The sequence below is a fragment of the Vigna radiata genome, chromosome 8 (assembly GCF_000741045.1).
Source record: "Vigna radiata var. radiata cultivar VC1973A chromosome 8, Vradiata_ver6, whole genome shotgun sequence".
NCBI classification, from domain to species: domain Eukaryota; kingdom Viridiplantae; phylum Streptophyta; class Magnoliopsida; order Fabales; family Fabaceae; genus Vigna; species Vigna radiata.
The window spans coordinates 31,315,720-31,340,973 of NC_028358.1; the positions used below are offsets into that span (position 1 = coordinate 31,315,720).

A 25,254-nucleotide genomic window follows, 5' to 3' on the forward strand; every position below is an offset into this window, starting at 1 on the left:
AAATATTAAACCTTGTAATTTTTACTGGAATAATCGATTATGGACAAGCTATAATCAATTATCACATGCTTTTTGTACTAGAATAATCGATTATCATGAAGCAATAATCGATTATCACAAGTCATACTTGAATAATCGATTATCACTTCATATAATCGATTATCACTTTTTGAAAACTCTGTAACGGACTCGAATAATCGATTATCACTTACAATAATCGATTATTCATGGCAGTTGGGAGCTGACCTTTGGCATTCAGTGTACTTGGCTATATATTTCGTTTTTGAAATCTTCAGAAGCAACGTTTTTGAACTGAGAAAGCAAATTAGAACATTGTGTGTCAGAGGGAAGTTCTCAGAAAGCTTTTGTTCATTGTTCCCTTGCTTGGTCTTGTGAAAGGAGAGGCTCGCGTATCGTGTGTCGATAGTCGGAGCAGACTCTCTTCAAGTTAGCAAGGTGCTCTGCCTGGTCTTGTGAAAGGAGAAGCTCGTGAATCGTTGGTCGATTGTCGGAGCGGTTCTCTTCAAGTTGGTAGAGTGGTTTTTTTTATCTTACTGTTATTCACTTAATTGTAATCTGTGAGATTGTTTTTAGTGGAACTGTTAATCACTCTTTATAGTGATTAACGACTGGACGTAAATTTTGTTGAATCGAACTAGTATAAAAATACTCGTGTGATTTTTCTATTCCCTACACTCATTTTACTTTACGCATATTAACTGTTTGATTAATCTTCTGAAAGAAAAATATTTTTGCTAAAAAGGACCAATTTCGTTTTAACTATGACCGAACACGCTTTCCGCTTACTATAAGTTTTATTCCGCTGCGTTATACTCTTCGAAAAATACCTCCTCCAATACCAACATCACAGACCTAAAAGCTTTATTAAAGCTTTCATGACTAGCTGAAGACTGGTTTTGTACTTCAATTTTCCTTGGTTGCTGATACTCTAGATGATACATGTGAGACTTCTTTGTTTAATGAATGTCTTTATTCTTAAATAGTGAAAGCCTCTTGGGATGTTTGCAGCAGCATAAAAAAGAGGAGAATTCCTTTTTCCTCACAATCTCCAAGTACGAGAAAAAACTTCATTCAATCTCGATTTCCTTTTTCCTCAACCTCAATCACACAAACTGTACAGAAAACCCTAAAATCCCAAATCAAAAAACCCCTAATATGCAAAAACCCAAATCGCAGCATCACTCCACCACATTCGTTTTCTACACCTCAATACAACCTAGTCATTCATCACGAGAAGCACATAGGGGTTATCCCAACACCCCTCGAAACACCACCCTGTGATGAATGCGAAGCTCCTTTGCCCGTTGTCTTCGAACAAGAACAACTACTTTGTGAAGAAGCCATTCCAAACCCTAACCTTTTAACTTTCGAAAACTCTGGAGAAAATAACCAGAAACCCTAACGATTACTTTTAAAATTTGGAACAATAACCATGAATCAGTACTGTAACAGGATGATTTACTTAATTACACACCAAAAATTACTCCTAATTCATTTTTTAATTACACGTCACAATTATTTATTTTTTTAAAAGACAAAACAATGCCACATCATCACATATTACACACCTGACAGTTCTGTCGTTAGTCAAGTCAACGCTGTAACAAAAAAGGGTCACTTTGAACAGTTTTTGCGAAATCTAGGACTATAGTGAACTTTTTAAAAAAGAGAGGACCACTTTGAACAAACCCTCCTAAAAGAGGGATCAAAATAGATATTAAACCAATAAAAAATTAAGTTTCGGGATGATGAGAAACACAACTAAAATGAAAATTATAAGATAGTACTATCTTTTATGTTTCAAAGATTTCACTATTTATCATTGTTTGTGGATAATGTTTTTATAATTATCAAGAAATAAATAGTTTTAATAATATAATTATTTGACAATTATGTGTGGTTTATGCTAAATTCTTATCATTCTATAAATATTATCATTGATTTTTGGTAGTACTTTTGTTTAACTTTTGTGTGCCACTTTCAAGTTAATGAGACCTCTTATTATTTAAGTTAAACGAAATAATCTATTTTTATTCCTATTGTAAAAAAACATTTAACATATTTTACTAATTATTTAATTAATAGAAATATTCTTCATTTATATAAATCATATATTAAAAATATTCGACATTTAGTATAATAACATAAATAAAAAGGATTTTTTTTACCATTATTAACATATACATGTAAAAATTGATTTGTGTGTTTTTTCTTAAGCGGGTTTAGAGGGTAGCCTTCATTTTCTTGAACTAGAAGGAAGAAAATGCAGCATGACTTCACATTAATTCTTTTTCCATTTTTGTGGTGATATTGTCAACTTCTCCCTAAGCTCATTAGCTGTACCTACTCATCAAAATGTTTAAACTATAGAGTTTATGTATTGTGTAGTTCCCTATGCATTTTTACATCATGGATCTGCCAAGATTGGGAATGAAAAAAATGGTTTTCAAAGGTGTCACTGATTCACATTGGACATTAAAAAAAAATTCTTTTAACGATATGATAATTTGTTATTAATATGTTGTTTTAAATATTTTTTAAATATAAATTTAAATAGATCAATAAAATAATGACACGTATTCTGATATAAAAATTATCAGAATATCAATATCCGATATTAAGTAATTTGTCGATGAGGACGAGGTTGAGTAGATTCAATTTCACCACTGAAACACAGTCATGCAGTTTTGAAGGAGCACACATGTTATATAAAATTAGTAAATTCAAGCTAAAGTCCAAAGGTTAAATAAATTATATTTTAGTTTTAAAACAGAATAAATAAGTATGATGAACATAGAGTGATTTTTAAGTTTTCTTTTATTTACTTTTTAAATATGATGAACATGTTATTTACTTCAACTGTCACAGTTGTTTATTTCTAGATGGTACGTATCGATTTGCTTGGTTGATTACCACAATAAAAAAAATCTTATAAAATACATTTTTCAATGAGCAAAATAATTTTTTTTTTCGTCTAAATTTAGTTTTTTATTTCTTATAGTTTAGCCTTTACTCATTTTAGTTGTATTTTTTTAGCTCATTACTTCATGATATCACAGGCATACTTGTTAAATACGTCACTGTTTAGAAAATAATCATCATAAAAACAACATAGTTTTGAGTAAAATTAAGGATTCAAAACTAAAATTTCAACTTAAAGTGCACTAAAATAAAAATATTAACTCTAAAGAATATATTTCATAAGTTTAAAATTCATAGGATGTTAGTAAAATGAATTTTGTATTATCAATCAATACGAACTCATCTATCTATCTATCATATATATATATATATATATATATATATATATATATATATATATATATATATATGGGGTTTGTTAACACGCGTACGTCTGTTTTTTAGTTGATAAGTTTTAACAATATGTACAGGATTATAGTAGACAAAAATACTTTCATTTATCATGCATTCTAAGTTTTAAGGTCAAGGACATTTAAATAATTTTCATTCTCAAAACTAAAAAAAAAAAAAGAAACCCCCAAACCCTTACTCACCTCCCTCATTTCTCTCAACCCTTTCTCTTTCATCTTTCTCACTCCAACATTTTCTCTGTCATCCCTATTGTTGCCCAATTGAAAATAAACAAATCAGAAACTCTTGCCTAACCCTAGTCCACCTGACATCGTAATTTGTTGCTCTTGCTCTGTTCGTTCATTTGGAAGATGTGTTATATATTTTCCCTTTTCATACATTATTTACATATCTACACCAACATTTCATTATATTTTTAAAGAACAAGATATTTCCCTCTATTATCCTTTTCCCTTTACACAAAGTGTTTTTTTTTTCCTTTCTCTATTGGTATGCGATACATGATGTTACAACCTAGGATTGAAAGAATTGTACTCCTAGGGAGGTCTTCTATACCTATTTCTTTAATAATGTATGAAAATTTAATTGATTTATGAAGGTTTTATTTACATGATTTAATTTAAAAATGAAATTTAATAATAATAAGAAGGGAAAATATATAACACATCTTCCAAATTACGATGTCACATGTTGTTGTGCGTGGCTGAGGGAGAGTATGGAGACGAGAGAGAAACAAATTGGATAAGTGAGGAAGGTGAATTAGAGAAAATGTTGGAGTTTGTTTTTTTTCAATTGGGGATGACAGAGAAAATGTTGGAGTGAGAGAGATGAAAGAGAAAGGGATGAGAGAAATGAAGGAGGTGAGTAAGGGTTTGGGGGTTTCTTTTTTTTTAGTTTTGAGAATGAAAATTATTTAAATGTTCTTAACCTTAAAACTTAGAATCCATGATAAATTAGGGTATTTTTGTCTACTATAATCCGGTACACATTATTATTAAAACGTATCAACTGAATATATATATATATATATATATATATATATATATATTATTTTAATTATAATAACAATCAATAAATTTATTCTATTATGATAAATAATTGAGTAGCATGTATTAGAAACTTTTATATTGTCAGTAAATTCTAAATTTCGTATTTGAATTGGTATTAATTTAATAAATAAACAATAAATACTTTTAGCTCTTAACTTTTTTTAATTTTTAATTTTTCATATTAATATAAAAAATAGAAAAGCATTAGAAGAATGAGGCATTTATATTTTCCATATGGAATATCTATGCAAGGAAAGTGATAATACTTGTTGGTATCATAAAAGTGTTGTACTTTTTTGAATTTTCTAACGGCAGATGAAAAATTCAACGGCAGAAAGTTTTGGAGAAAAAGATTTGAGATGAAGTTCTAATAACTTTTGTTGTTGAGTGTTTCCTCTTCTTCATCAATAAATTTGATGGTCAGAAGAAGCAGCTACCAAACACACTTGCCTCTGAATCTTAAAGTCAATTCAATTACATAGGTGAAGAACATGAATGTCTCAAAAGAAACACCTCCAAAGTCAAGACCAAGGGTAATTTTACTTACATTTTATTTTAAGTTTCAGGGTTTGTTTTGATGCAGTTATCTGTAAAAGTCTCTAGAAGGAAAATTTAGAAAAATTATATCAAACACATTTTACTAATTAACTTGTCGATCGAAATTACGAGGTACAAATACTATATTTTACTAGCCTCTGTTGGGTGTTCAGTAGCAGTTATTCAAACCTGGAACTTCCAAATGCCTTTTTGTGCTTCGTTCCATCCTAGAGAACTCAAACCTTAGACTTAAATTGCAAATTGCAGTCTTTTTGACAAACACCTTGCAGCTTTGCCGGACCACACACCACCACGCGTCTCGAAGTTCTTCCCAATGAACATGATTTAAAGTTCATTGGAGTGTGTGTATGTGCATACTTATACTATAATTATACTATAATATTGGGATGAAGTTTCTAAGTCTAATAATATGCATGAAATCCTGGGTTATAATTGACCATTTTCTCTGTGCCCAACTTGGTTAATCAATCACTTCAATTTCGTTGAACTGTGAAAAAATACGTGGGAATACTAAACACGATTAAATTAAAGGTATAGATGTCTCTATGCCTGTTTTCTTCCACACTGATCTAGAAAATACACCTAAAATTAATAGGGACAATCAAGAAACAGTTTCCATATTTCTATTTCTACAAACACCATTAGGGAGGTTCATGAGGCTAGCAAAACGATTAAACGAGTAAAAGATACACGAGCAAAGCCAAACTTGTTGAGATTAACGAACAATATGTGTAACAGTTTCAAATGGCCATCACCAACCCATTGCGAAACTGCAGCTGGTTGATTAATAACAAGAAAACAGAAACAAAAGAATAATAGAGGTGTCTGATTTCTCTTTTTGATTTACCATAAACACGAGGAAGTTTCGGTTTTTCGGTTGTTGGTGGTGTGTAGAAGCTGGAAGAACCTTCTTCGGCGGTAATAGAAAGCGCATTTGAACCTGGAAAAGAAGATCAAGGACCTCCTCAGCTTGCAAGCGGACCTTAGCCTTAACCACACAATTTTCTTGGCGCGAACCAAAGACCCTTTGATTCTCTCTGTCAGACTCTTCTTTCTACAGAACTGGTAGCTTCTCAGGAATACCAGCCTCTTCTCCAACATGGTGTTGTTCAGCTCAGAGTAGTAGTAGTTGTTGTTGTTGTAGTAACACCCAAAAGATTCACTCTTGAACAGTGGATTCAAACTCACACTAGCCATGCCTTGGTATCTGAATCAGAGAGAAGAAGAAGAAGAAGAAGGGAGGGAATACACACAAGGAAAACAAGCACACAAGCTAATATAATTGGCCCTGTCTTCTTCAAGTCAGAGTCATTAAAAATTTAATGGAAAAAAGAGAGTTTTGTCAGAGATGATAAGATAAGTATGTGAAAGAGGAGAAGAAAAGGTTATAAATGAAGTATCTCAGCTGTAGAAATTCAACGCCCCTAATTTTACTTTGCTGTTTTTGCGAAGCCACCATGGTAGCTAAAGTCTAAACAAAACAATCCTATTCTTCTTTCTTCTCATGTCACATTATTGTAAGCACTTTAACACGTGGACATTGATTTCAGAAGTTAATGATATAATTCAGAACAAATGCTTTTTATCCAAACATAGAAATTACTAAAAGTTGTTTTAAGTCAATCAATTTTAAACACGTCAACACATGAGAATATTTATCTAAAATTATATCCCTAAATTTTAATCTGAAAAAACTCTCTTATATGGACGGTGACTTTTGTGATCGGCCTTACTTGTTTGACCCTTCGCTTGTTACTTGCTGTTTGTAGATTGTGGCAGCTTATGTTGTGTATGTATATGAGCTATATATAATGGAAGCAAAAACAAACTCCCATTATGTCCTCCTACATATATTATCCGTATAGGTCCATGCAAGTGGAGACGATCTTCTGACCTACTTTTGTGGGCTCCATAGATGTTTTGGTAGGGTTGGATCAGAGACATCCAATGAGGGGGGTCTAGGAACATCATTCCCAAACCAGTGGGACCAAAAGCTTTGTTGGTAAACCAAAGCATGAGCCAAGGCGTGTGTCAATAAATGCAAAAAGGACCAGTAGTTACTTTCACTACCAAACGTTGTGACATGGGCGACAACAGCAGATAGTGCCTGAATACAACCGAAAAATGGCAAACAATATGAAACGAAATGTATGATGATGAAGAGGATGATGCTACATGTTGAAGATAGCCATAATTAATTGTGTGAATTGGAAGCATGAGCCATTTTCAAAAGCTATTGATGAAGGCGACGACCAATTGACAAAATATTAAAATATGCTTGAGGTATCCCGATTTATGAAGGAATTACTGGTCATTTTACATTACATATGTGATCATGATGGAAGTGCAAACTATTGTTTAAATTAGTTTCTTCGAAAAATGTATATATATTGGTGATACCTTCTCCTTTCTTTGTCGTAGTTGTAGAGAATAATATCACATTTTAGTTATTAAGACTGAAAGAAAAGGACGAATGAGCTAGCACCTATTTTTGCACATTAGTATAATTAAAAAAATAAAAACTGCAAGATATGAACTTATGAAAGATGGGTCGTGCAAGGTTTCAGTTACGTTAGGCCTTTGACTCGAGCAATAATAAAAATTTATCCTTCTTGGTAAACTAAGAAACACGTGATTCAGCCTACATGAGTAGTTAGCAGTAATAGAGTATATATTGTCATTCATCCTTTATATGGATCTGCAAGCAAAGACATTCCAGAAGCAGAAAATCTTCGAAATAAAAAGCTATACAGCAAATTTAGAAGAAAAAAAGAGGTAAAAATGATGGCAATAAATATTGTAGGAAATCTAACAGTGTTTTGTATTCATGGTGCGGATAAAACAATCGATCAATTGGTTTAGTTATAATCCAAATTCACTCAACCCAGGGTCTGTCTTGTTTGAAGTAAGCCAACTATTTCTGTTTCTGTATATACGTTGTGCACACGATACGCAATCAGTGGAGACAATCACAGTATCAACACGAAGACCAATTATCAAAAATTGGTTTTGTAGGGACTCGGGAGAGGTAAGGGCTTTTCAGCAACATTGACATGGCGATCAGCGCCAGACCTGCTTACATGCTTTCCTGGAATCAAACAAACCACACTTAACTCAATTCTCTCCTAGAAAAGAAGGATGCAGGATGCCCCTATTACTCTCTCTTCTCTTCAACAATGACAATTTTCCCACTAACTTGACTCTAAATGTTCATTACCACCGAGTATCGGCTTTATCAGCTGCTGGAACTTTTTCAGAATAACTGGGTGTATCCAAGTCAATAAGTGTCATATCGTAGGGCACAGATAAAGAATTTGACGCATCCTCGAGTAAGGAAGATTTCATTCCACCAGAATGAGATACTTCGGAATTGAGACCAGAATTTGAGGCAGCGCTACTATTAGAAGAAAAGCTTGAGAGCTGTATGTCATCTACTGATTTGTTTCCAATCAAATGCTTATTTCTTCTCACAGTGTCCATTTCTGGGCCAATTGGAACAAATGTTCGTGACCTATACTTCCTAGTTCCCTCTTCACCGCTTTCACCGTGGTTGTAGAGAACATAATCATGGTATGTCGGTGCAAACTGCCAGAAGCAATATCAAACTGTCAGAAGATATTAAACAAGCAATTGAGTCACAAAAGAATCGTACAGAAAATTCCATGGAACTAGAATTGCATCATGATGGTTGCCCAGTAATGCATCAAGTCAGATGCATAGAATTATGATGGAAAAGTGAAACTATGAGAAGAATATTAAAAGTGACACTGGCCTGGTGGACGGTATCATGGTAGAAGTCATTTAATTTCAAAGCATGAGCAAGGCTAGCTGTCAACCCACGGGATCCACCTATGTTAGCCCCAGCATATACTTTGTATGGAAATGCATAAAAATGTCCAACAGCTGCAACAAGCATCTCAACACAAATCAAAAAATCTTGAAGTAGAGCAGCTTCATCTGCATCCTTAACGTATTCTGACTTTGCAGCAAGGAAAACTAAGACACCCTAAAATATCAGAAATACAAAGTTGCGTCAAACCTCTATCTGGAATACATGATCAAATTAACAGCGAATCATTTTCAAACTCTAAATTATATCTCATAGCATAGCAGAGCAACTTTTGCTTGATTGATAAGAGTTACAATGTAATACAGCCCAAAAAAAATAATCATGGTAATATAGCTAAATGAAATCTTAGCATATATAGACAAACCCACGAGTCATAGTCTTCACCCAATTATTACTATAATCGATTATGGACTGTAGTTTTTCATGAGAGATTATTATATAGTTGGTAAATGTTTTAAATAATTTGGTTTTTGAGCAAAAGACTAGAGAAGTGAAGTCTAATAGCTTACACAAAGCAACAAATAGAGTTGATAATACAAGGAAAGGATAGACCATACGAAGAAAGAGGCATGAGAAGTACCTGCCAATAAGTCAGGAACACAACAGATTTTATTATGATAAACTTTGGGACTGGGTTGAATGGTTGAAGCAGATCCTTGCATGCCACATAAAACAAAGCAAGAGCATACAGAGCCATTGTGTAGGAGAATGTATAGATGATTGTAAGGTACAAGTATGATTGGTTTGGACTGAAGTTTCCATCCTTATATTTCCCCTTTGCATAAAGTACTAGAGTAACAACAACTAAAATTGGCTTCAAAATCACAAATTGCAAACACCCTTGCTTGCATTTACGTATAAAACGCCTGCAGAAAGTACAGGAGTGAGAGATGATCATCAAATATGATAATAATCAAGCTCTCACATTACATGTTTGAATCATACTTTTGTTTCCCAGGGATCAGAAGATTTACACTTGTAAAAAACGTAGCAGGTTTTCAAATAACACAACTTACATAATCCCACATACAAAAGTTGGGTAATACATTAATTTCAAGGAAAACTCAAGGTATAAATTTTCAGGGAAAATAAGTATTTTCAGGCACAGAAACTTGAAATTAAAACAAAAAAACATATGCATCAGATTAGCAAAAACTCACCCATCAAGTGCTATTGGAGGCAAGCAACAAGTCATCAGAAACCATGATGGCTTCAGAACCCGTCCAGTTAAACTTAGGACTACTGCTCCAGGACCACCAACCCATTCAAGACATAGCGATAGGAAATTATAAATAACCCAAGCTTCATAGCTGAAAAATCAGCCACGAGAATGTTATTAAATGCACTGCTTCCAGTTGATAAAATAGGTCATAACCCTATTTATATTTTAAACAAGTAACAAGTGACATTAACGAACTAAAGTCAGCAGAGGCACTAAAAAATGTAAAAGACTGTCAAGATCACATGAATAGAGGAAAGGGAGGTGCCATTCAGGATTATGACAACGTATTTAAGTAAGATTTCTGCAGCAAAATCCTCCTTTGCCATCTCAGTCACGTAACGAACAGAACATGAGAATAGTAATACTACTCTCAAGCTCTTTTCAGTGGCTACTTGATCAGATATGTACAAAACTTAAACTAACTTTTTAAAAGGAAAATATATGAAATTGCATCCTAGGTTTGGATTTATCTCATCCGGAGAAAGATACTAAACCAGTAAGTTCCACAAGCAACTTCTAGGGGTTTCAGGCCAGAATGACAAGTAAAACTACTTCGGATCTGGCTATTTACCCAGGTAACATTTAAGCAGAATAATTGCATCAGCCATAATCGGATACAGGTTACCTCCCAAATTAAACGAACAAAAGGAACAGAATATTTGACATGTAAACCCAGATACACAAACGAACATAAACATAATAATAAAATAAAATATTAAAAATCAAAATAGAAACAACCACAACAAAATAAGAAACATAAGATAACTTACATTTCCCGGATTGAATTAAAATAGATTGAACCAACTGGTAGAACAAGCGACAAAAATGACATCAACGCATAAACCTGTTAGAAAATTCAATTTCAAAATTCAGTGGACAAAATCATACAGACATAAAACAGAAAGCAAACCGTACGGTTCCCATTGAAAGATCAACAGCACTGTGACATGAAAAATAGAGAGTAAATAAAATATATACATATGATTTTAATGAACAAGGAAACAAATATACACAGCACGGGAAAGTGATTGTAACGAATGATCAGCAAAAGCAGATCAGATAAAGCAGCAACCAACAAAGGAGCTGCAAAGATTTCCAGAACTTCCGATTTGAAAGAAGAAGAAAATGGAACAACTGCACAATCTCCACTTCTCCATTACCACAAATGATTCGTTTTAACAATCTGTTATAACATGCATGCAGTTATAACATGCATGCACTCCACGCTATAACGTGCATTTAATTTCATATTTCAACTAGGTTATGTAAGCCAATCACTTAAGCTACTAAAGACGGCAAATAACACAAAAGCCTAACAACACAGATTTCAGCTAATATACCAAACAATAGTAGAAAAAACAAAAGTGAATTTAAATCTTCATTTTCCGAAAATAAAATGGACAAAACCTTCCTCAATCATAATTATTACAATGATAAATGCTAACATTCCAAAAGAGGCATTCATAATTAATGACTCACCGGGACCATAAAAACGATACGAACAATGAACCGCTGATAAGTAGGCTCGGTGTAATTGAGAAGATGCTTATAAATGTGAAGCAAGGACAACGCGATAGCTCCACACGTGCAAAGGAAAGCAACGGTGTACAACAAAATTGGAACCATTTTGCAGCCGAATTCCGAATTCCGAATCTCCGTCAGCGAAATCCGGCGAGTGGTGCTAACGGAGCGGAATTCATGACACGGAGGATGATACAGGAGCCGGCAGAAAGAAAGAGGAAAGTGTAAACCCTAGGCAGAATGGGAGAAATGATTGTTGGAGCGAAAAGGAGCAGATCTGGTAAGTCGTTGGAAGAGAAGGAATGGAAAAAGGAGAGGAAAATGCAGTGAACAACAATGGCGGCTACGAAGGAATCGGAATTTGGAAGGGGAGACACAGTGCCGCTAACAGGCCAATACCTCAATTTCTTCCTTTCCCTTTACTTCTAATTCTATTCCCCAACGCTCACAGGCACAACACAACGGTAAAAAAAAAATATAATTTCCATAATTTTTTTTATCCTTTATTTAATTCATATTTGCTTTTCAACTTTTTTTAATTTAAAGATTTTATTACTTCATTAATTTACACACTTTTTTATTTCCCCTGTATTCTCTGCCTGTTTATTCTCGGTTAATCGTCTTTATCTGTTTAATTTTAATTCTTTTTGGGTAACTTTTCTTATTTAATTCCAAGCTTTCAAATTATGTCATTTAAAAGAAATTATTTTTATAGGATTAGCTTTGATAAATATTATAAAAGTCAAACTATTATGACAAGATAAAATTACACTCTATATAAGGAAAAAAGTAGTTCTGCAAATGTTACAAGACTATATGTTATTATAAATTAATTTTAACTTACGAATAAGTGTATATTTTTGTTTTATTTTCCTTAAGTAAAAAATTAATCCAAAATATGTTGTAGATTATAATAAACAATGAAGGAAATAAATAGAAATAATGTAAAATAATCTGAACATTAAATTATGATATTTAAAAGTTTGAGATTAATTAATTCCATTCTTATATTCACGTTTAATAAAGGATATTTTTTTTTACTTTTTAAATAAGTTTTTATTGTTTTCTTAGTGTTCGTGTATTTTTTATGCACCATTCTAAATTCTTGCAACCCATAACAATTTTTAAATGGTCTTAAAAAAGTATTTTTCTATCATTTTTAAGCCTGGATTCTTTAATTGGCCATGCTTTTAATCTATCCACGTTGAAGCAATAATTAAAATATATAGAGTTGATTTATTATAAATTTAAAATATTATTATTACTAATTTAGTTACAGTACAATTTAAGAATTAACATTATGCTAAGATAACATCGTCTATAAACTTTTTATTTTAAAGTTTAACAAAAATATTTAAAAAATAAAATATATCTTCTAAGATAATATGTTAAAGGTAATGTATGTTTAAAGAATATCTTAAATCTATTATAAACACTAAAGAGAAAAAATTAGCATAAACGTGGTATTAAACTAGACTAGGCTAAATGTCAAATTTTTTAAACGAGATTAATAGTATTTTTGTCTATTTATATGTGAAGATCTTTCAAAGATAAATGATTAAATATTAAATGATAATTATGTAAATTGTTGCAAACCTTAGCGACCCGGAAAAGACCCGAGTCAAAATTCAAGTATCTCTCACTCACTGACAGAGAGGCAAACCTTAGAGAGGTTTAAAAGGCCAAACTTTCAGAGGCAAAAGAACGAGTGGCCTTATCCCCTCGCCGCTCCACCTTCTCTTGCTCTTCTTCGTCTTCTTCCCAACACAAACATGGCTTCTTCTTCTACCATACCTATCTCTTCTCCCATTTCCATATTCAAAAACCCCTCTCTCCAACTCCTCAGAAGACCAACCAACTCCGTTTCATTCAACACCCTTCCCCGTAACCCCACGCTCTCTTCCGTTACTTCAGCCATTACCACCCCCATTTCTTCCGTTCTCACCCAACAATCTTTCGAGGGCTTAACTCTGGACGACGTTAGCAATGGCCTCCAATTTGGCTATGATCACCAACCCGACCACGTCAGCGACCACGAACTTGACATTTCCAAGTTGTCTTTACCTTCCTCCCTCGTTCACGCGCTACAAAAACGTGGAATAACAAGCCTCTTTCCCATTCAGGTATCAGTATTTTCTTTTTTTTTTTTCAACTACCATAAATGTAAATGATTGTTCTTTGGTGTCATCAGAGAGCTGTGTTAGTGCCTGCATTAGAAGGTAGAGATATCATTGCTCGAGCAAAGACCGGCACTGGCAAAACATTAGCATTCGGAATTCCAATTCTCAGAGGTCTCACTCATGATGATGAGCAAAGTTCTCACAGGTCCATGCCATCATTATTCATGCACATTGTTTAATCTTTAAGGTTATCTTGCTTCATATATTCATGTATGTATGTGTGTTTAATTCTTGCAGGAGGCATAGCAGGCTTCCCAAGGCATTGGTCCTAGCACCTACTAGGGAGTTAGCCAAGCAAGTTGAGAAGGAGATACAAGAATCTGCTCCTTACGTGAAAACGGTTTGTGTTTATGGGGGTGTTTCTTATGTAACGCAGCAGAGTGCGCTTTCGCGAGGTGTTGATGTGGTGGTTGGAACACCGGGTAGAATAATTGATCTATTGAATGGAGGTAGCCTTACTCTGAGTGAGGTGCAGTATTTGGTGCTTGATGAAGCTGATCAGATGCTTGCTGTTGGGTTTGAGGAGGACGTGGAGGTAATTTTGGATAAGGTCCCTGCGCAGCGCCAGACCATGCTGTTTTCTGCTACCATGCCTGGTTGGGTCAAGAAACTGTCCAGAAAGCATTTGAACAATCCTTTGACAATTGATTTGGTAAAATCTTTTGTTGCTTTTTGTTGCTTGTCTTCTCTCTGAATATGCACAGTTGTTGACTATGTACTTGCTTATTTATGGAGTACGAGTGTAGATTACAAAGTATGATATTTTTTGGGTTCGCTATGTTCTCATTGTTTACCTCGAGACACATAACATGGTCATCTCATATTTCTCATCAACAAGAAGTGGTGCTGTGCAGGGAAATAGGCTCCGTGTGATATGTTGGATTGTGGTTTAAAACAGTGTGTGCTTTGGTGATGAGTGAGCGTGTGAGGATACTTTTAAAAAATGATTAAAAGAAACAATTGGATTTTTCATTTATTTCATAGTTAGTAAATTTTCGACTGTATTCCAATCTGTGTTGACTACAAAGTCTTGTAGGTGTACGTGTAACCTACCCTACTGTTTGTGATTTATTGATGTAAAACACTAAAACTCACCTGGATAGCAGGATTTACTTGAAGAGAAAGGCTCTTTGTCTTGACTGCATTAGCATAATCCTTAGCTTGTATTAATGACTTATTACATGGCTTGTTTGGGTGAGTAAAAAGTTGAACATAACTACACTATGTGTTGGACAATTATCACCTTACAAGCCAATTTTATAGAATTAAACTAAACTTTAAGTTCACTTCTTAATATAGTATGAGAGCATATCCTAATGAAATTTGTTGGGCCTATCATGCACTTGTTATTAGGTTGCTATCAGACCACCCATGAACATATAGTCCCCTGCACAAGTTGTCTATGCTTCAAGTGGGAACAATCCTTAGCTTACAAGCTGATTTTATGTTAAGCTTAAACTCACTTTCTAATGAAGGGAAAACATGAATTAATTTCCACTAAACTGACTTTTTTTCTTCTGATTCTTTTTATCAAACCGATGCAATTGTGTATATTACTGTTCTGACAAAAAGCTGAGTGTCAAACCCTCTTTGCCCCCAAGACGAGCTTGGAGTTTCTCTTTTGTTGTCAAATTGGTAATTCATGAACCCTAGGTGACAAGAAAAACTATACAAATAACAAGTTATATAAATGACAAGTTTATAATTCGAGATCTTTTCTATGTTAAATCAACGACTTTCATGAGTCCTTAGTGAATAACTAGGTGTGAGAACTTACCTATCATATACTTTTGACGTTTCAACATAGAAAATGGTGAAATCAAATACAAAATAACTTTAATAAGTTGATAATAGTGATCGGTAACCACCCTGAGTGTTTTAACTCGTTATCACCTTTCATTAAGGCCTTTGAGTAATAAGTTGAATAAGTTAAAATATCTAGACCACTAATAAGTTAAAATTACTAATGCTTACTTTATGGCCAGTAAAAGACACTCAGTTTTTTGCCGGATCAATTACTAATGCTTACCATATTGTAGAAGGAAAATTAGTCATGATTAAGATGTGTTTTAATAACAGGAAATTGATTATGATGTTTTTTTCTGTTTTATGGTGAACAAGGTTGGCGAACAAGAAGAGAAACTTGCTGAAGGGATCAAACTTTATGCTTTATCTGCCACTGTCACTTCAAAACGGACAGTTCTGTCTGATCTTATAACTGTAAGTTTTCTATTATGATTTTTCAAATTACAATCTTAAGTTGATGTTTGGTAATTTCATAAGCTTATATTTCTATATTCTGATTTGGATTGTGTTATTGTAAGATATGATAACAAAAAAAGATTTAATTGCATATATTACCACTAACCTTTTATACATTTGTGAATTTACCATTGAACTTTAAATTTCTAAAATTTTATCTTCTGAATTTCAAAATCATTCAATTCTTAAATTTCTGTCAAATGGCTGTCAAACTATTAAATTATTAACAATACGTTGTTGTGGTCAATGTGAGGTAACTTCCATTTCTGAGTGGAAATGTAAACTATATCTTAAATTACACATTTTATGACCTAACGTTTTTCATTTTTGCAAATTTTATTGTTGAACGATCAATTTCGCAAATTTTGTCTCTAAACTTTTAATTTGGTGAATTTTACTTGTAAGTTCTCAATTTTTGCAGTTCAGCCATATAAATTTCAAAACTATCCACACATGACCTCTGTGGGAATTGATATGAAGTTATTAACAATATGATTATATGACAAATAAATAAGGTAGGACAACAAAGGTGTGATTATGTGACCAATAAGTTAAGTGGATATATTTCATCTTGTATTAATTAGATGGTGAAGTAACACACCTGCGATTAATATTAAACTATTTGTTTAATTTATTTGTATTTCACTCCAGTGAATTTTTTAGAATCTTAAGATTTTGATTTCTTTAGCTGCATTCATGCTTAACATCCTACCTAGTTCATATTTTTAAATATATTATCAGGGTTGATGTTCGGATAGCGGTGAACTAACTACTACTTTTACTCAAAGCTATATAACAGAATAAAATATGGAAAATATAAGAAAAATCTAAAAAGTTGTTTTTAAATAATAAATAATTATGATTATTTTTGATATTTTATTGAGACGGTTTTTATAACTGGTGTACCCTAAACGGTTGCATAGTTAAAAAAATAGCATTAGAGTAAAAGATATTTTGTGAAATTATAATTAAATCGTTTTAATCTTATGTATGTTAGTAATATTATTTTGGTCTAAAACTACTTACATATTTACTTTCTTTCCTTTTTCTCAATCTTGTCCGAATCAATAACGTCATTATTTTACCTCAAACTCACATTAGAGCACTAAATGGTGTTCTTATATTGTTAGTAAATTGACATTAATTATAGAAAGGTAAGAAATTCAGTTGGTGAAATTGCTGAAAATGAAACCTCAATGGTAAGATTCACGACATTAAAAGTTAAGTTTTATAGCTTGCAAGATGAAATTTTCAATAGTAAAATTTGTAAAATAGCAATAGTTTAGTGATAAAATGTGTATGTAATGTATTTTCCACCCTGAACTGAAAGCAACCTTACATTGGCCACGTTATCACACTTTCAGTGATTTGACGTAAAATGTGTATTCATTTTAATTTCATGGGGTAAAAATTTGCGAAATTGAAAGTTCACTTAAAATTTGCACGAGTGTAAAAATGTAGTGTAAAATTTGCATAACCTTACAGGGAAGTTTTGTTTTCGTTATTCTCATATTGCGATGTAGTTCATGTGAAATACCCTGACACAAACTTATGGCTGATAATTCTCCAAGGTTCATTCTAATGTTGCAATTTAATTTAGTTTTATGTCAGTGAATCTACTTCAATTTCAATAATTCCACTGAATGTTACCATGTCGTATAGGTTTATGCAAAGGGTGGAAAGACTATTGTTTTTACGCAGACAAAAAAGGATGCTGACGAAGTATCGTTGGCATTAACGAGTAGTATAGCCTCTGAAGCACTGCATGGTGATATATCTCAGCATCAGAGAGAGAGAACATTGAATGGTTTTCGGCAAGGGAAATTCACAGTGCTTGTTGCCACTGATGTTGCAGCTCGTGGACTTGATATTCCGAATGTTGATTTGGTAAGCTGAAAATGACGATTTTTAGTGAACATAAATGTCCTGTTTGCAACTTTTTATTTTATCAAGATTTTTCTTGACATTTTAGCGTTTTTTTTTTCTATATGTCAACAAATGTTGAAGTAGTAAACTCGAACACTTGGATTATTGTAATTTAGATGTTAGTATTTTTAATGAAGACTCGTGTTTTATTTAATTGTTGAAAATGAGGGTCTCGTAGTTTGAGTCTTGAGATATATTAGCCCTATGTTGGATTAAAACTTTATTGCCCATTTTAGATTGAAGTTTCTCAATTCTTAAGTTTGGTTTGCTTGTTAAACAATCTGGTTTATTTTTCTGTGTAAGGAGACATTTCCAGTATATCTGACGTTATTCAATCTATATCACGGTGCAGTATTTATACTACTTGTCATTTAGAAAATGTGTTTGTGGAAGCAGTACCGTGATAACTTCTTTGGACTCTATTTCAGTTATGTTTATATACAGAAGTTTAAGACCTAACATTTGAAATCAAATAACAATGCTTTTGTTAAATACCGAATTGCTGTCTGTTGTCAGCATACTGAGAAGCTCGTTGGTATTACTTTGTTTTCTTCAGGTTATACATTATGAACTTCCCAATGATGCTGAGACTTTTGTACATCGTTCTGGTCGCACTGGGCGAGCAGGAAAAGAGGGTACTGCCATATTGATGTACACCAGTAGCCAGAAGAGAACAGTTAGATCCCTTGAGCATGATGTTGGCTGCAAATTTGAATTCATTAGTCCACCGGCTATGGAAGAAATTTTGGAGTCATCTGCTGAACAAGTTGTTGCTACACTTAATAGAGTTCATCCAGAGTCTGTGAAGTTTTTCACTGCAACTGCGCAAAAACTGGTTGAAGAACAAGGAGCAAGTGCCCTTGCAGCTGCTCTAGCACAGTTGAGTGGATTCTCTCGACCTCCATCATGTCGGTCTCTTATCAATCATGAACAGGTGTTGTAGAAGCATATGTTTTCAAATTGAAATTTAAGTCTTGAAATTTTCCAAAGGATATATTTTTTTTAACTTCTGGGTGATACTATACATAATGATTTATATTTCACGAAAAGGATGTGCCATCTGAATCTAATGAAAATCTGTTCAGCACAATAAAAAGCTAAATATTACCCTGGCAGAATTGTAATTGCAATATAATTTTTAGATTATATTATTTAAATCAGCTTTACTAAGGGTTCTCCTAACATTAAATCCCACATAATTTGGTATAATTGGTTTTGATATTTAACATTTGCTTCTCGGTTAATATTTTGACGAGGTGATCGTTTGATTAGTATTTAAGTTGGAACTAGTCTTCAAAAATATTAGAACAAAATATTGGTTCTAAGTTAACTAGTTTTTTTTTTTTTTTTTTATATCAAATTTCATGTATATGTGTGTATGTATATATATTCTGTTTGTCAATGGGTTATTTTGTTCATTAAAACTCTGGTATTGTAGGGATGGATTACACTTCAACTTACTCGAGATTCAGACACTTCTGGAAGATTTTTTTCTGCAAGATCTGTCACTGGGTTTCTTTCTGATGTTTATTCTCCAGCTGCTGATGAAGTTGGAAAAATACATTTAATTGCAGATGAGAGGGTCTGTACCTAAGAACTACTATTTTTTTCTATTGTGCTAGTTTATGTAAGGAACTTCAGTCTTACTAATAATCATCGCACCATTCAATTTATTTTAAAGTTGGTAATGCCTGTATCAGATTAAAGGAGCTGTCTTTGATCTCCCGGAGGAAGTTGCTAGAGAGTTGCTCAAAAAGGAACTGCCTTCTGGAAACACTATTTCCAAAATCACCAAAGTAAAATAACGAAGTTTGGCTAATCTTCTATTTCCCCCTACTAAAACAGCAACCATATTTTGGTATCAGTTTATTGTATTGGAGTGACAATTTGACAAAATGTAAATTCACATTGCATTTGTGGCAGTTACCTCCTTTGCAAGACGATGAACCTGCAAGTGATTTCTATGGGAAGTTTTCTGACAGAGACAGAAGTAATCGAAGGGGTTCTAATTCTAGGAATCAAAGAGGCTTTAGAAGTTCGCGAGGATGGGAAGGAGGCCAAGACTCTGATGATGAGTTCGGAGGAGGCAGTAGAAATTTCAGATCAGGCAACAATAGGTCTCGAATGGGAAAAAACAGCGCCGATGACTGGCTAATTGGAGGTGGACGATCCAACAGATTTTCATCATCCAACAGGTTATAGTATAGCACAAGTTATAGACTTTAGTTACTGCTTTACTTATGTTTGTTACATTTCTTCCTATTTTTATAAATGTATATTTAACGAAATCTGAACGTGCATTTGCAGAAGCGGGCATGGAGGGGCCTGTTTCAATTGTGGACAACCTGGCCATCGAGCTTCAGATTGTCGCAAAAAACGAGACTTTTTCTAGTTTGTACATCTTTCGCTCTGGCACCACCTAATCACATATCTAGGGAGCTGCACTATTGATGCCCTAACATGGTGGTTCAAGAAATTGAAGATGCTTTCCCACAGAATCACAGAATCGATCTTACATTTAATATCTATTATTTTTTTAGAATTCTAGGGAGAAGGTCTCCACCTTCCCTGTCCATAGAATGAACATTTTTGTCTTCACCCCTATTGTAATATTTATTTTTTTATCATTTCATTGAGGCATCATGGTATTTTTTTTTTTTTTTGCAAGAACAGTTACTGTACTATGCTGTTTTGTCAGCTTAACCGTTATGTTTCAGAAAAGAGGTATACATTTTCACTAGTTCATGAATGATATTACTTTCTATCATACAGTTTAGACTCGGCCGTAATTTTACTAATTTTATGACTGAGTGCTGGTATTACCAAAGTTGAAATGCATAACGAACAAATGCCACGTATAAAGCAAAGACAGAAAAACATACTTCATTTTCACACTCGAACATGTTCAAACAAAGTTTATTTGCCAAAAAGAACGTTTATGAGATTTCTAAAAACTGGGCCTCTTCTATTGCTTACAACCTCTCTCACAGCCTTCTCGTCGGGGACAAACCCCTTAGCTTTCATTTGCTCCAGCAAGCGTGTAGCTTCGTCTATTCTCTCTTCCTTCAGCAGCCCCTCAAACACAGAGGTATAAGTTTTTGCATTGGGTTTCATCCCTTTATCCATCATTTCCAAAAGGTACTTACTAGCGTCCTTCACAAACTTGGCATCAGCAGCAAGAGCCGTAATGAGAACCGCATAGGTGTAAGCGTTGGGCGACACCCCAGAAGCGAGCATGCGCATGTAAACCTTATGAGCCTCTTTTGGCTGTGCAGCGTTAGCGTAGGCCTCGAGGATGGCGGTGTGGGCCACGACGTCGGGCATCTGACCCTTGTCCTTGATCTGGCCGAAGAGCTCCAGCGCCTCGTGGGTCAGACCCTCTTTGGACAATGCGTCGAACATCTTCACTGCGTGGTTGAACAACCCATCGCCGCTCCTCATGTCATGGAAAATCTGTTGCAAGTCCTTTGGGTCCTTGGGGTCTTCTATTGCGGGCTTCTTGCTGAAGGGGTCGTAAGGGGGTGGGACTACCCTATTGGTTTTGCCGGTTTCTTTGTGGGTATTGTTGTTTTGTTCGTCGGATTCGGAGTCTGAGTCGGAGAGGGAGAAGTTGAGCTTGGTGTCGACGGGGGTTTTGGTGGAACAGAAATGGCGATGAACGGTGAGGGTGTTTGAAACGGAAATGGGTGGGGATTGATGGGGTAAGAGTAGTGAGGAAAAAGCTTGTGGGAGGGAGGTGCTTGAGAAGGTATTAGGTTTAATGTTAGAGTTGGAGGTGAAAATTAAAGTGCGACGTATTGCTGTTACTGTTGCTCGGCCACACAGAGAAGCCATTGTCTTCTTTGTTCTCTTCTGCTACTATCACTGCACTCACTTGTGGCAAGAACAGGCACTCACTGCATCTCTCTCTTTACTCATGTTTCAAATTCTTCTAGCACTTTCCGACTGTGGCGGCACTTAGTAAATCTTTTCCTGACATTGGGCCGGGGGATTTAGCATCCCATACTCTACAAAGTTAACAGCTTTTATACCAGAAAATAAACATAATATAAAATTAAAAACAATTTACTGAAATAATATTACTCCAAATAATTTACCAAACATGTGTTATAACACGATAAAATGTTTTAGGAAAGACTCAGTTCGTCTCAACCACAATATTTGTGGTCAATCTGGTTGGGTTCTACTTATTTTGAAAAGGTTAATTCAGCCCTAATCAATTGAGCTTTTCGTTAAAAAAATAATAATATGCATTTGTTGATTAACAAATTATAAACCGTCAGATAAATAGCTTTATAGGAACAGAAATATTATTTACGAGTCTTCAAAATGCATGAATAAATGAATCTTTACTAGCAATAACACGTGATTGAATCTACATGATAAATATATAAATCTACAACGTAACATTAGCATGGATCTTTGTTATTACACGAAAGTCTGTACATTTTCTCGTATCTAGTCACTAAAATATCATTTGTTAAGCTAAAATTACTCTATCTGATCTTTCTAGTTCACATATGCCTGCAATTTTAAAAGAGATTATTCAACATGACAGTTTCTCATTTGTTGAGAAAAGTGAAAAACGCTATAACGTTTGGCAATTGTACAAATAGTTTAAAGCAGAATAAAGACGATTAGTTTTTGACTTGACCATTGATGTTGCGCCGCTTAACATTACGTAGTACATGTATCAGCTTAGAACTGCGAGACACACCACTGAGTAATTAATATTGAGGACAAGTCAAGATTTATTAAAGTAGCGCGCTGATTTTCAGATTCAAACAGCAAAAAGGTATGATCTTGGAAAACATGGTATTTTTAAACTCCAACTCAAATGATGGGAAGACCGCAAATTCGGAGTTCCACTCTAGCTATGATGTACAGTCAATAAAACATAAGGTGAAAGCTCCCATGAGAGCACTCATTGCACAATTTTTAGTGAAGACAACTTTAGATTAGTTGTTCGTTCGAAGTACTGGGAGAATATCCTCGACGCAAGTCAACAAAACATAAAATTCAATAATAATAGCTCTCTCCCAAAGTTGGGTAGTACAATTAGAGTCAGTAGTCAACTAAAATAAATTTATGAATTTGTAACAAAACAAATTACACTGTTTTAAGATCAAAAAATTCCACTTGGATAACATCTAGATACTCAGCTGATTGCTTCACTCGAAAACGTCCTCACCGAGCTACCAACCCTTGGGCAGCCTGGGCCCCATCTTCCGTTATTTTGTTGGCCTGAATGGTACTGATAACATTTGCAACATTTCCCTAGAAATAGAAAACATTTAATCAAACATCACGGTGAATAGAACATCAGTTACTTGTGTTGAAGCAATGACATTTCATCTGTATTACTCAACAATTAGAATCCAAGTGCACTAACATCATGTAGACCAAATCGCATAATAATGATCTCATGTAGAAAGCTAGATAAGCACGTGCAAACATTCTCCAGGAAAAATAAAATATATAAAATGTATACACCAACAATAATGCATAGATGAAATTTTTCGTTTGTGGTACACAAACTGTATTTTTTATTTATAAAAACTTTGAAGCATTTCAACAGGCACCATGGTTCAAATTGACAGGCTTTTCAAATCTTAAAATATTTACTCATGATATTGAAGGTCACAATAAATTCTGAAAAGAAAACATTAACTACGATAGTTCTTTCCATCTTAAAACGAATTCATGAATTCAATTATCATACTCGTATGGATGTATCAGAATAGGAATAGTATAAATATTTCTGTGAATTATGGCATAACTAATTATAATTCTAAAAATTACAGACGAGAAATTATTTACCCTCCATGTCGCCAGCTTTGTTCTCAGTGCCTGCCATTGATGCTGACCAAACACACGTTCGGTAGGATGACTGCACATTTAATACTTGCATTAAAGTGTGCATAACAGTAAAATAAAGTTTCAACGTGGGGAGATATATGATGCTCAACAAAAATAGTCATGGTCAAGAGGTGCATGTATAGAAAGGTAGTAGGTGCAGAGAAAGACAATAGATAGAGGTAGAACATACCTAACAACCACTACTTGATTCATTTGATCCAACTTACAGTCAATTAACTTGGCAGTTATTGCTCTAACCACCCACAGTTCCACCTCATCATCATTGATCTGAAGGGAATGTTGCAAGATTTCAATTATGATAGGAAGAACACAATTATAAAACCTAAAATAAAAATTACAAATTTACCCGAAGTGTGTCCCTGATAAGTTCATAAGGAATGGTACCAGATGGATCGGAGCTAAGATCCACCAATGACATCAGCTTCATTTTAGCAATGCATTCTTCATGTACAAGGCCTAAAAACATCATAACATCAAAATATTTTGATAGTAACATAAAGTAGAACGTAGTTATGCAACTACATGTAAACAATATTCGTTCATGAACAGTGTTTACCATAAGTTTTCAACAAGGTGGAATTTGCAGCATGATATTCTAAGTAAGCATCCAGCCTCTGAGTAACAAAAATCTTAAGAAGCTCATATAACAAACCATATTTGGCATCCTTCTCCAGTTGAGCAACAGCCGGCAAGTCTAGTAAATCACACTACAGGATAATCAACTTAGTGAATGCTCTTCTAGAACTCAAAGCAATCTAGATCAACAATGGCATTAAAAATGGCAAACTTAAATATCTATGTAAAATTCCACAACAAAAAACAAAAATTGTAATTACTAAATAAAGATGACCTATAACAAGAAAGCGCCCTAAAGTACTGGTCAGAAAAATTCCATTTCCACTGTGACATACTTTTATATAATTATACACATCCAGATACAGACCAGATAATCATGCACCATCAAAGCAAAAACTTGTGATATTACTACTGACAAAACAAAAAGTTAACTCCTAAAAATAGTTGAACACAGGAAGCTGAAACTGTAAGATCATACAACCATTCAAACATCGTAATTACATATTGGACAAGGTACCTGAAAGATGTCAGGAGCCCTAACAAATTCCACAATTGCATGTGCAGCCTCCTCCTTGGCTTCACTCAAAACTTGGGCATCTTCTCCCAAAAAAGTTGCCAGATAACTGGTCAGGAACTTTAAAGCATCCTTTGACATGCTGAGATAAGGTAAGATGAAATACTAATTACAAGTTAAAAAAAAAAAAAAAAAAAAAAAAAATTGTAATGCCACTCTAAAGACAGGTAAGAGATCAAAATTAAAATTGACATATAGAGGAATCTTCTATACCTTTTATTTTCCTTCAAAATATTAGAGATAGCAAGAAAGAGCTCTCTCTGTTCCGGTATCCCAATTTTCCAGTCTTTCAAGAAGTGGTC

General features: G+C 34.0%; 4 protein-coding genes across 5 annotated transcripts in view; 1 reads left to right on the forward strand and 3 right to left on the reverse strand.

Moving 5' to 3' along the window:
• Positions 1 to 7,737: 7,737 nt before the first annotated feature.
• LOC106769636 (transmembrane protein 184B) lies at positions 7,738 to 12,013 on the reverse strand. The gene is made up of 6 exons (XM_014655340.2): positions 11,513 to 12,013; positions 10,804 to 10,877; positions 9,972 to 10,121; positions 9,392 to 9,677; positions 8,734 to 8,967; positions 7,738 to 8,546 (listed from the first exon to the last, which is right to left on the reverse strand). Exons 1-6 carry the CDS (start codon positions 11,657 to 11,659, stop codon positions 8,175 to 8,177), a joined length of 1,263 nt encoding a protein of 420 aa, XP_014510826.1. The 5' UTR covers positions 11,660 to 12,013; the 3' UTR covers positions 7,738 to 8,174.
• Positions 12,014 to 13,156: 1,143 nt separating this feature from the next.
• Positions 13,157 to 20,662, forward strand: LOC106772151 (DEAD-box ATP-dependent RNA helicase 3, chloroplastic). Its single transcript, XM_014658346.2, has 10 exons — positions 13,157 to 13,677; positions 13,746 to 13,879; positions 13,972 to 14,386; positions 15,856 to 15,954; positions 17,659 to 17,883; positions 18,479 to 18,856; positions 19,361 to 19,504; positions 19,623 to 19,718; positions 19,846 to 20,117; positions 20,230 to 20,662. Exons 1-10 carry the CDS (start codon positions 13,327 to 13,329, stop codon positions 20,312 to 20,314), a joined length of 2,199 nt encoding a protein of 732 aa, XP_014513832.1. The 5' UTR covers positions 13,157 to 13,326; the 3' UTR covers positions 20,315 to 20,662.
• Positions 20,663 to 20,780: 118 nt separating this feature from the next.
• On the reverse strand, positions 20,781 to 21,941 carry LOC106772152 (pentatricopeptide repeat-containing protein At4g38150-like). Its single transcript, XM_014658348.2, has one exon. It carries the CDS (start codon positions 21,754 to 21,756, stop codon positions 20,839 to 20,841), a length of 918 nt encoding a protein of 305 aa, XP_014513834.1. The 5' UTR covers positions 21,757 to 21,941; the 3' UTR covers positions 20,781 to 20,838.
• A 979-nt stretch (positions 21,942 to 22,920) lies between these two features.
• LOC106772713 (eukaryotic translation initiation factor 3 subunit M) overlaps positions 22,921 to 25,254 on the reverse strand; it is a 4,137-nt gene continuing 1,803 nt past the window's right edge. The window contains exons 5-11 of one of the 2 annotated variants that reach the window (XM_014659268.2): positions 25,166 to 25,230; positions 24,896 to 25,034; positions 24,359 to 24,509; positions 24,149 to 24,258; positions 23,972 to 24,069; positions 23,743 to 23,812; positions 22,921 to 23,199 (exon numbers count right to left, since the gene is read on the reverse strand). In XM_014659268.2, coding sequence (XP_014514754.1) covers positions 23,110 to 23,199; positions 23,743 to 23,812; positions 23,972 to 24,069; positions 24,149 to 24,258; positions 24,359 to 24,509; positions 24,896 to 25,034; positions 25,166 to 25,230 — 723 coding nt within the window. In that variant the 3' untranslated portion in view covers positions 22,921 to 23,109. The remainder of the gene's footprint in view (positions 23,200 to 23,742; positions 23,813 to 23,971; positions 24,070 to 24,148; positions 24,259 to 24,358; positions 24,510 to 24,895; positions 25,035 to 25,165; positions 25,231 to 25,254) is intronic. The other variant, XM_014659269.2, reaches the window with a different exon arrangement.

What these genes read in the sequence shown, in the direction of transcription:
- LOC106769636 (XM_014655340.2), bottom strand. Translation starts at nt 11,659, where the DNA reads ATGGTTCCAATTTTGTTGTACACCGTTGCTTTCCTTTGCACGTGTGGA. An exon ending in GTATCGTTTTTATGGTCCCG is followed by an intron (nt 10,878 to 11,512) that starts GTGAGTCATTAA and finishes ATTTTCTAACAG; the next exon opens with GTTTATGCGTTGATGTCATT. An exon ending in CCTCCAATAGCACTTGATGG is followed by an intron (nt 9,678 to 9,971) that starts GTGAGTTTTTGC and finishes TACTTTCTGCAG; the next exon opens with GCGTTTTATACGTAAATGCA.
- LOC106772151 (XM_014658346.2), top strand. Translation starts at nt 13,327, where the DNA reads ATGGCTTCTTCTTCTACCATACCTATCTCTTCTCCCATTTCCATATTC. An exon ending in GATGAGCAAAGTTCTCACAG is followed by an intron (nt 13,880 to 13,971) that starts GTCCATGCCATC and finishes TAATTCTTGCAG; the next exon opens with GAGGCATAGCAGGCTTCCCA. An exon ending in ATTTAATTGCAGATGAGAGG is followed by an intron (nt 19,505 to 19,622) that starts GTCTGTACCTAA and finishes TGCCTGTATCAG; the next exon opens with ATTAAAGGAGCTGTCTTTGA.
- LOC106772152 (XM_014658348.2), bottom strand. Translation starts at nt 21,756, where the DNA reads ATGGCTTCTCTGTGTGGCCGAGCAACAGTAACAGCAATACGTCGCACT.